We start from the raw sequence: 9859 nt of genomic DNA on the forward strand, positions 1-9859 counted from the left end.
ACACCCGACGTTGCGCGACGACGGTGACTGGCAAGCAGGGACCACATATGCTTTGGCCACGGCCGTTGCTTTTAGAAGCGAGTGCTTCAGCCCGTAAACTTAACTCCTACCGCACAAAAACATGGTTTCGTTTAACAGCATGACGGCATGGCTGGTCCCCAGCACGCTAGCGTCGGAGAGTCCACACACACGCCCATGTCTATCATTGAAAAAATTAAAAAAAAACAAAAAAAACGCAAGACAAGAGGTGGCGGGAAAAGCCATGCAAGGGAACTGGATGAGCGATTGATGGATGGTACTTTGAGTCGGGCAGCTGCTTGCACCACCTAGCTCATGTGTGCTCAAGTTTAGTTTTGTTTTTCAAAGGCGACCAAAATTGGTCCTTTGGCGCAGGCTTGGCAAAATTTAGCAGGGTTAGCCTTTTGGCGTAATTGGCACGCAATCACATCACTGCGATTTGCATGAATACCCCTTCTCAAAAAGAAGTGAGACGTTGATGAAAATATTTGACATCAGAAGTTCCTGTCTTCTCTACAAATTTATGCATGTGAGAGATGTACCCTGTTCACCGGGTTTGAGCAGAAACAAGTGGAATTTGTGTAGCTTATCATTGTAGTTTGGTCTTCAAGTTTTGAGCAGGTAATGTATTGCCCAACTAGGTTTTAATGTACTGAGCACTGAAGCAACAGCATGAGTTACTATTCTTTGTAAGTAGTATGTGTGGTCTCACTTTGCCCATTCAGGTAACAACGAAGAGCCCAGACGCCGAGCAAGCAGCTGGCCACGACTACTGCACGAAGGAGCCATCTAAAGCTGCAGTTTCGCTAACGATGTCAGACGCTGACATTCAGTTTTACACTGGCATTTCAAGGGATGCATTTTTGTCTCTAGTCGAAATGGTATCCTTAATGACAACAGCCAACTCACGAATCCCTCTTGAGGATCAACTACTCCTCTCTCTAATGCGGCTACGTCTGGGCCTCCTTTATGGTGATCTCGCCAGGCGATTTTCCATATCTGTTACTCGCATTTGTGCTATCTTCGATAAGATACTTGGAATCTTAAAGAAGATTATGACGTATATCGTGGTCTGGCTGCCACGTGTACGCATTCAGAGCACCATGCCAGCATCTTTTGTAGAGAATGGCTATGGCAGGACAACGTGTATCTTCGATTGCGCAGAGCTCACCTTGCAGAGGCCACGGAAGTTAATGGCCCGTGCGCAAACGTACAGTGCATATAAGGCTGCAAACACTTTAAAATTTCTTACTGTGATTGCACCTAATGGGCATCTCATGTATGTTTCTGATGTTTACGGAGGGAGAGCCTCTGATAAGCACATCGTTCGGACCTGCGGGGTTGAGGACTTCCTACAGAGAGGAGACGAAATCATGGCTGATCGAGGCTTTGCACTCGAAGCTCACTTGGAGGCCAGGGGGATCAAGTTGAATGTGCCTGCATTCACGAGGGGTATGGTAAATTGGCTGTTTCGAAAAAGCTACTCTTATGTTGTGAAATGCTTTGGATACTACAACTAATTTCAATCTAAATTTGGATATGTTAAATTTCAACACTAACTTACCTCAATTTCAGGAGTGCTTGCATCATGTACTGAAATAGCATTTATGCTTCATAACTGTTCAATTCCTGCTTATATGTGAATTGATGTAACATTTCTTGTTTGTATTTATATGTATTCTGTGTTGTAGCTTACAAGTGCACCAATACGTCGGCTCCAGCCGTTATTGGGCATTTAAATAGACAAGTACAAATAAGCTGATAAATCATACAAATGTGTGGCATGGACCAGTTAAACTTTTAAATTAAATTTTGCTGTTATAACCATGTGTAATGGTGTATAATATTTGTAAGGAATTAGCAACAATAACCTTTATGCAGCCAAAATATTTTTGGAAAACAGTGCATCCTCGAATATTTCACCATTAACCCCATTTTTTTCCCATGTGCAGTCTGGCTGTTCTACGAGTGGATACTTCCAAGAGTGTAATTGAAAATGGTGCATAAGCATTGCATGAGAATGCTTTGTAGAAAGCATACCACAATTTCCTTGCATGATCAACAGATGCTGGGTTTAATGAGTAGCTACACAGGTAAAGCACTTATTCCTGCAGACATCTGAAGACATTCAAACCTCCTATAAATGGCCTTTGGGCATCCGAGGAACATATCTGTTGGGATTAAAGTGTTGCCTGTATGCAAGCAGCAAGAATGACAGGAAAGCTCATTGGCATAAAACTATGCCAACATATTTAGTTATATTTAAGTCGGCACAGGTTTTTTTATCCCCCTTCCAGTTTTCTGTGGTACTCGTTGGATAGACAAAATTGGTGGTGGGTTCTGCTCAGTTGGTGGTTTTCTCATTTGGTATACCTCGCTTGTATGAAAAGAGTGGGAAGAGATGCAGTGGCGTACTCCTACCAGACTTTGTAACTATCAATATTTACTTTTTTCTTTCAGGAAAGCCCCAACTGTCGGAGACTGAGGTGACTAAGACTCGACGTATTGCGTCTGTGCGGATCCACGTGGAAAGGGCCATTAACCGCATCAAAACGTATCGTATTTTTAAGTCTGCTTTGCCCATAGCATCTCGCAAAACTATTAACGACATGGTTTTTGTGTGTGCTGGTCTGTGTAACTTGAAAGCACCACTTATCGCACACCAAAATGATGCGGTCTAACACAGTGCCAGCTAACATGAGAAGCTGATTCAATAAGTTCAAAGTCAAATGCAGAACTTCCTGAGCACCACCTCATGTAGCATGGAGTAGGACGGCTTCTTGTCGACTATCATCGTTACCGCTTCTGCCAAGCAGCATTACTGTCTCATTGCAGTGCCATACTAAAGAAGCAGGTGTGGTGTTTCCTTGAAGACAATTTGTGAGATGGGTCTGACATTTTCCACTGGTTCCCTTTTATCATCAAGACTGACATTTGGTTTTCGGGGAACATCAACTTTGTTTCTGAAACCAACTTGTTTGCTGCTTTCTTTGAATGACCCAAGCGTCCATTGTTTTTGCAGTTGCCTCCTCCTTGTCGGTCACTCCGATTGACTCCAGTCTCCAGATTCGTTCCAAGCAGTTCATAGTTTCAGATTCCACCACCAATGTTCTCAGGGCTGTCGTCTGCATGCAATGTGCGTCATGAAGCATTGCCCCTCCCAAGGTCTGGGATAATCCGTTCCAAGGTGTTCTCGTCTGCTCCGAGCTTTTCCTCGAATGGTTTGAATTTTCCTGTCACAAGGTCCCAGTGATGCTCCAAGCCGATAAGAAGCTGAACGTTGCTTCGTTGCTTGTTGCAAGCGTAATAATCCACGCTAAGTTCATCGCCCGAGTCAAGGTCAGGGGCAACATTCTAAATTGAGGACGTAGACCGCACAGGCTGGCCCAGTCAGGCGTCGTCTTTGTCGTCTTTTTATTTACTATGGTGGCGCCCTTTTGTGTACAGCGCCAGCGTCGGAAGGAATTGGATACTTCCTCTTGCTGATGGCTGACACGCTGACACCGGTATCCAACTCGCATGCGTTGACGGCAACTTCGACACGCATTGGCTCTGGTCTGGTCGCTTGAAGCACCCAAAGGTCGTACGCTGCCAGCTCGTCATCCACATTGTGGACAGGTCTCGATCCACTCCTCTGTCTTGCTTTTCCGTTTGAGATGTATTTGATCTGCACAGTTGTGCTAAATGCCCTCTCTGCTCACACTTGAAAGAGATGCTGCCCACGTGACGACACTGGTGTGCTAGATGATTACCCCCGCAGCGGAAGCAAGAACCACTTGCCTGCTGTCTTCGTCCCGCCGATATCGAGAAAAAATAACTTGAAGCTCGCCACCACCTACGATACCTTCGGCGAGTAGTGCTTGTTCAAAGCTTCGAACATCACAGCCAATGTTGTATCGGCAGGCTTCGTAGGGGTGAGCAGGCTCTGCAGCAGCGAGTAAGTTTCTGACCCGCAGCACGTCGGAAACACGGCAGTCCTCATCGTTGCGGCGATGTCGTTCGCGGCAAAGTATAATTCCACGTGTTTGTGATACTCGGTCCAGTCCGACGTAGCAGAGTTGAACGGTTCCACCTTCCCAATGGCAGGCATGGCTGCTGGAGTTGATGCGGGACAAACAGATAAGACGTGCGCGTCCATTATGTATCGCTCGTTGCCAGTTGTGATAATCCATGCCAGGCACATCGCCTGAGTCATTGTCAGGGACAATGTTCCAAATTGAAGACATAGACCGCACTGACTGGCTTAGGCATAATCTTTGTTGTCTTTTTATTTACCACCGCGGTTGTGCCCTTCTGTGCACAGTGCCAGATATCACCGAGTCATGTCGGCTAGCTTCATTTTACCAAGGAATTTCTTGAAGCAAGGATCGGGATCTTCTGATCGGAGATCAGGTCCGTTTCCAGTACTTTGAGGTGGTACAGAGCGCGACGCTGTTAGCGCGAACAAGCTTTCGCCGGTTTTTCCAGTTTTTCTCTTTGAAACCAAAAGATGTCATCCAAGTTATGGTTGCTACGGAAAGAGCTAATTTAGTTCTATAATGTAAGCGATAAAATTTCGTGATCGCAAATACTGTTTAGAAGTAAAATGCAAAAATGCGCCGATGTTGTTTCCGCGCTAACAGTGTCGCGATGTGTACATATCATAGTTTTGGGCCGTTAGGAGCACCAGTACCCTGTTAAGCACTCATTCTGATTGGTGTCCACTAAACAATCTGACAATCAGTCTCTCCTGTCCCAATATTTGCAACTTGAGTTTTTCGGACTCATTCTTTGTAATAAATGATTGCTGTCTCCCTCTGTCAAAGATAACGCGGACAAATGTTGCATGGGCTTCTCCAGCACACCAGGTTGTTCCAGCCTGAAGCTTAATGACTGTCCTGGAAGCTTATCTGCTGTGAAATCACTGTAGCGTGCCCTGCAAAGGGACACTGAACTTGTGAAAAACATATTTTGTTTACTGACGGGACGGGACAGGTACGGCACAAAATGAATTGTTGTTGAAAAGGATTGTTTTTGTCTTTTTTTACTACATTTGAGATGCAAACATATTTTGAGTTTTAGGAGTGGAACCGATATTTACTTATTTCCACCTTTGCACCGATGTAATTCCCAAGTGTGCCATAGCATCTCATTGGTGTACATATGTTGTTTTCAGTCCTGTACCATTATTTTTATCCACTTGTTCTAGAGCAAATAAATTATGTTTCTGGGAAAAATATTTATTTGGACTGTTGTCTTTAAATATGTCAAATAACTAGGAGAACTGTCAGTTGTGAATGAATGGAAGAGGAAGCACAGTCTCGGACACCCCAACATTTTTCGTGATGCAGTTATAGACCTTGTGCTGAAGGCATTGTTGGAAGTCGCCTAATGAGGCTTGGTACTCGTTCCCAGTTTGTGTGCATGGCTTTTATTGACTGAGCTGTCTGGCATGGCTGCCACTGCAGACACCCTGAGATTCGTGTACGGTCTGGTACCATGCAATAGACTGAGCATGACCATGCACAACTGATTAGGAATGTGGTGCAGATGGACAAGAGAAGTACAAGCCACACTTTTATATGAAAGTTTTTGTCTCTCCTGTGTATTACTTGTAAAAACATGAATGTCATGTATGGATAAAGAACACTTCTTTCCTAGGAATTGCCTATAACATACTGTTTCCCTAGTAGTTCCTTTCTAGGGCATGCCCAAAACTGGTCTTTCATATTGCTGGCTACTCAACTACTCAACAGCAAGGTCACACAAAGCAATTGATTTATTTTCACAAGCCATCACTTGATGATGTGGGTTGCAGAAACGAAAGGGGTACATACTTTTAAGGCATAGAAACTTGCATGCTTACAGCACCACAAGGTGTACAATATAAATGAACACATAGTATAGAACTTAAATTGGCCAAACCGAAATTCAAGAGCAAATTGGGGGCAAATAAGGGGTGGGCTAACCTTCTATGTGCGATTGGAAAAAGAAAAACATTGTCGAAGCAAGGCCAGTTACAGACTTCTAAACAAGTTTTTATTTGTGGTCGGGTTGGTGAACCTAGCTATTTCTGACCTTCATGATGCTATGTTCACTCAATGGGTTGTGAAACCTCTTATTGCAGCAAAGACCAACTTAACCACCAATAACTAGTTTCCAGTACACATTACTCCCTACCTCTCCCCGCAGCTTACCCCATTCCTGTGCAGGTCACCATACTGAACAGTGCAATTTCTAGACAAGGGGTAGGGCATCTCTCGGAATAATACGGCATTCAACAAAAAACACAGTGTTACAAGTAAAGTCAACTTTTAGGCAGCGAGAAATTAATTGGACCCAACAAAAAAAAGAACTTGCACATACATACTTAATACTTTGCGTGAAGCAGCTCTCGCAGATTTGGTTGCCAAATGAGAAAGATGCTATTCGAGTTCATAAGTCAATTTTTTCATTCACCACAAACTGGGGCAAACATGCATAGTATGCGGACTATAGTACCGAAAATATGGTAGTACACATTGGGATGCATATATGCTGTTACATTACATTTGTGTCAACCGCCTGTAGTCTGAGGACAGTTGGAGCGAACCATTCCTGTACTTCTCTTCGAGGTATGGCAACATTGAAGAAAAAAAAAACTTCGTCAGGCGAGCCATGTTTTGCATGATGAACATCTCATTGAAATTCACTGTGAATGATGCTACAGAGCAGGGTGACCATACGTAAAAAAAACAGAGTGTCTTCTTAGCACATAGCATCGTGAACTGCACTTGACTGTAAAACCCCTTGTCGTGCTCGGGGTCCAAGAAAAAATTGTCGCCTTGACCTTTCACTTCGTAGCCTCCTCGTGCTATCAGCGCTTTGCAATCGTTTGTGTCGGGACACTTAATTTCTAAAATGGCATTACAAGACTCAATAATACCGTCGGGAGTAGCAGAGAGAAAAGGCAGCTCTGCACAGACAACTGTTCCACATAGAGAAACACTTAATCCGGTCTCTCTCACAAACTGCGCACGTGCGACTGGCTCGAAATGCTGGCCACGCCTGGTTGCAGCGTTCCCCCGAAATGTACTGCTTGTAAGCGACAGTACTGCCCTCTCATGGGGAGTATGTGGCATTTTTGGCACTGTTCTAATGTTAGATGCTGTGACACGTAACCTCCTTGACTCGTGCCACAAGGCATTTGTCGTGCCTCTTGTTTGGCTTTCGAGCTGTACCACCGCAGCACTACTCAATACCACAAAGTCTGTGTAAAAAACATTACAGCGTGGGCAGCTCTCTGGCAGGTCGTCTACATCGGTGTGGCCCTGGTGGCTTGGCAGCGGGTCGGGTGCAGAGGGGCAGGCTGGCACCTGGACAGGAGCAGTGAGAGTTTCATAGAACAGCGTTCCTGCAATGATGGGGAAAGAAACACACATTGGAGGCTTCACCTGAGACAGCTGCGAGCATTCACATGTTAATCTTCTGGATGCAGTGCACAGGGGCCTGAATGCTCCACTGCATGTTCATGTTTTTCCATGTGTCGGGCAGGTTACTGAACAAGTATGACGGAGCGGATGTGTGGCGTTAACATAGCCAGTAAAGTCTGGCATTACATACTTATCCACAAGTGGGACTGAGTGCACATGCCACATTCAGAATCACTGTATTAACAGGTGGAAGCGATTTCTTATTCAAAGACCACTTGTAAATTTTTGCCTGAATATTTCGTGACTAGGCCTGTTTAAAACCTTTGAATCTCAAATATCATAACAAAGCACTGCATCCAGTTTATTGGACCTGGTGTCGTTGCTCTATGAATATTTACAACATATTTGCATCCTTTCTTGGGAGTATAGAGTTTTTTTTTAAATTTGAAATACTGTAATTCGTGTAAAAAAAAGAACATGTCCCTCAAAAACCACAGCAAAAAAAAGTTCAGCTCCTTGTGGAGTTCCATTACTAATTTACCCCATTATGCAGTGAATTTTAATACTTAGATCACATACTTGTTATTGAAATCAGAACAATCACATATCAAACACCAAAAGCATTTCGTATTCAGAACAATTGCGTATCAAATACCTAAAGCATTTCTTTTCTGTTCTCCAAGAAAAAAATATTCCTTTCTGTGAACTATCTAATGCAATGTACCATGCCCAAACTTGCAATTTGTTTCTTGAGTTCTCATTGGTTAAAATTAAAATGAAACTGCAATGTGGAGTTAGCCACAGTAAACTGAGCAGGGGCAGACACATAGGCATGTCACCGCAATAACAGCGTGTACTTGCCTGGCACCCTGAACAGACCCTGGGACGGAGCTGTCGTCAGGAATTCGTTTAGCTCCTTGTCGTCACGAAAGGCATGATACTTTTTTGCCTCGGGAGCTTTCCTGTTGACTGTGGATGCCCCTGTCTCCATCTTAAAGTCAATGTTGGAGAGGGCAGCGGGCACCACATTCTTCTTTGTCCCTTGATTCCATCTGGCAGCTTCATCGGTGCAGGCATGCCCGGTGTAGCCTAAAGTCGCTGCCATATCAACTTTAAAGAGCAATGCGCCAACATGGCTGCACACCCTAGCCTCTCCAGCCATGCAGGTGCAGCCTGCTGTGACCACTTCACCATCCTTCTTGGCACAAACCCAAGCATTGTTCAGCTTCTTTGTTGACTGCGAACCTTGTACGCAGGCTTTCAACAGTATCAGGTCTCCGTCGATTTCGTGCATGAGGAGCTGTCCTACCCAGCCACTGATCACATAGTTGTAGGCATCTGAACTTTTGTATGCTTTCGCTTGTCTGAGATCGCATGCTTCAGTGTCCAGTAAGTAACAAACTATATTGCCCGAACGTATCTCTGGCCACTTTTTCATATTGTCTTCCCACGTTGTGATGCGCTCAGGGTGAGGATACTGGCAGTTATCTGCAAACAGAAGGTACAAGAGTTAGCAGAGAAAGATACACACAACACACAACAGCAAAAAATAGTCGTGGTGCAGACGAGCTGGCGCATGTTTATCACGATGGAAATTCCCGAGACGTGCGTGTAAAACAAACATGCATTGGAAGAGATAATTTTCTTTGTTTTTCCGCATGGCGCTTTATCAAAACCTTATCTCCGAACTCAACTTGAAGCAAAGTCAAAAATATGTAGAAAGATGCACAAATGAGAACTTATGAGCGTTCACGGCGATGTCACAGTATCGCTGCCGGAAGCATGTCAGCGGTACCGGAATGCCGCTGCATCAGCGATTTAAAAACAACACGATTGACTAATTAATGTTGCAAGCAGACCATCTGCTCCATTTTCATTGTCTGCAGCTCCTCACCCATACCCAGTGTCATTAAATGTATTCTCTTCGCAGGCACGTAGCCAGGATTTTGTTTTGGAGAGGGAGGGGGGGGGGGGCGCCCATGACAAGATGCTGTATGAGGGAGTGGGGAGAGAGGAGGCCCCAGCAAAATGGAAGATTTCGAGGGTGGGGGGGCGCCCCCCCCTCCCCCCTGGCTACGTGCCTGTCTCTTCGTACCTCGGGTGGTGTGCTTCTGGAGTGTGCTTAATAGCACACATAATCTTGGGGATGACATTCGATGTTGGCTAACATTACAGTGCCGTCCGACGGCTCTCCACTCGCGCCTACAAGTGCCGTCCGGAAGATGGTCAACGGTGCGTGCATCACTGGGGAGCTCGTTAACATCCCCCCCCCCCCCCCCCCTCCCTGCGTTCACGCCTCTTCGCGGTGACAGTATGCGGCTGCAGGTTACAAAAATATGGACCCATTTGGCCCCATCGTACACGCCGCTTCGCGGCGTCCAGCCGGCAAACCATCCCCGCTGTCCCTCATGCACCTCCGGAAACGAAATCCCATACCATTTTGTTCAGCG

General features: G+C 45.2%; 2 protein-coding genes across 2 annotated transcripts; one reads left to right on the top strand and one right to left on the bottom strand.

Annotated features, from left to right (window-relative positions):
- Positions 1 to 821: 821 nt before the first annotated feature.
- Positions 822 to 2924, top strand: LOC115333047. Its single transcript, XM_029995584.3, has 2 exons — positions 822 to 1470; positions 2479 to 2924. Exons 1-2 carry the CDS (start codon positions 831 to 833, stop codon positions 2697 to 2699), a joined length of 861 nt encoding a protein of 286 aa, XP_029851444.2. The 5' UTR covers positions 822 to 830; the 3' UTR covers positions 2700 to 2924.
- A 3074-nt stretch (positions 2925 to 5998) lies between these two features.
- Positions 5999 to 9307, bottom strand: LOC115312160. The gene is made up of 3 exons (XM_042288539.1): positions 9304 to 9307; positions 8271 to 8897; positions 5999 to 7390 (listed from the first exon to the last, which is right to left on the bottom strand). Exons 1-3 carry the CDS (start codon positions 9305 to 9307, stop codon positions 6543 to 6545), a joined length of 1479 nt encoding a protein of 492 aa, XP_042144473.1. The 3' UTR covers positions 5999 to 6542.
- Positions 9308 to 9859: the final 552 nt, after the last annotated feature.

Source organism: Ixodes scapularis, unplaced genomic scaffold (genome assembly GCF_016920785.2).
Source record: "Ixodes scapularis isolate PalLabHiFi unplaced genomic scaffold, ASM1692078v2 PGA_scaffold10__122_contigs__length_95168666, whole genome shotgun sequence".
NCBI classification, from domain to species: domain Eukaryota; kingdom Metazoa; phylum Arthropoda; class Arachnida; order Ixodida; family Ixodidae; genus Ixodes; species Ixodes scapularis.

Bases quoted from the DNA above. Each gene is read 5' to 3' on its own strand.
- LOC115333047 (XM_029995584.3), top strand. From the start codon at position 831: ATGTCAGACGCTGACATTCAGTTTTACACTGGCATTTCAAGGGATGCA. The intron at 1,471-2,478 runs GTATGGTAAATT...TTTTTCTTTCAG, and splicing joins TGTGCCTGCATTCACGAGGG to GAAAGCCCCAACTGTCGGAG.
- LOC115312160 (XM_042288539.1), bottom strand. The intron at 7,391-8,270 runs GCAAGTACACGC...CCATCATTGCAG, and splicing joins GGGTCTGTTCAGGGTGCCAG to GAACGCTGTTCTATGAAACT.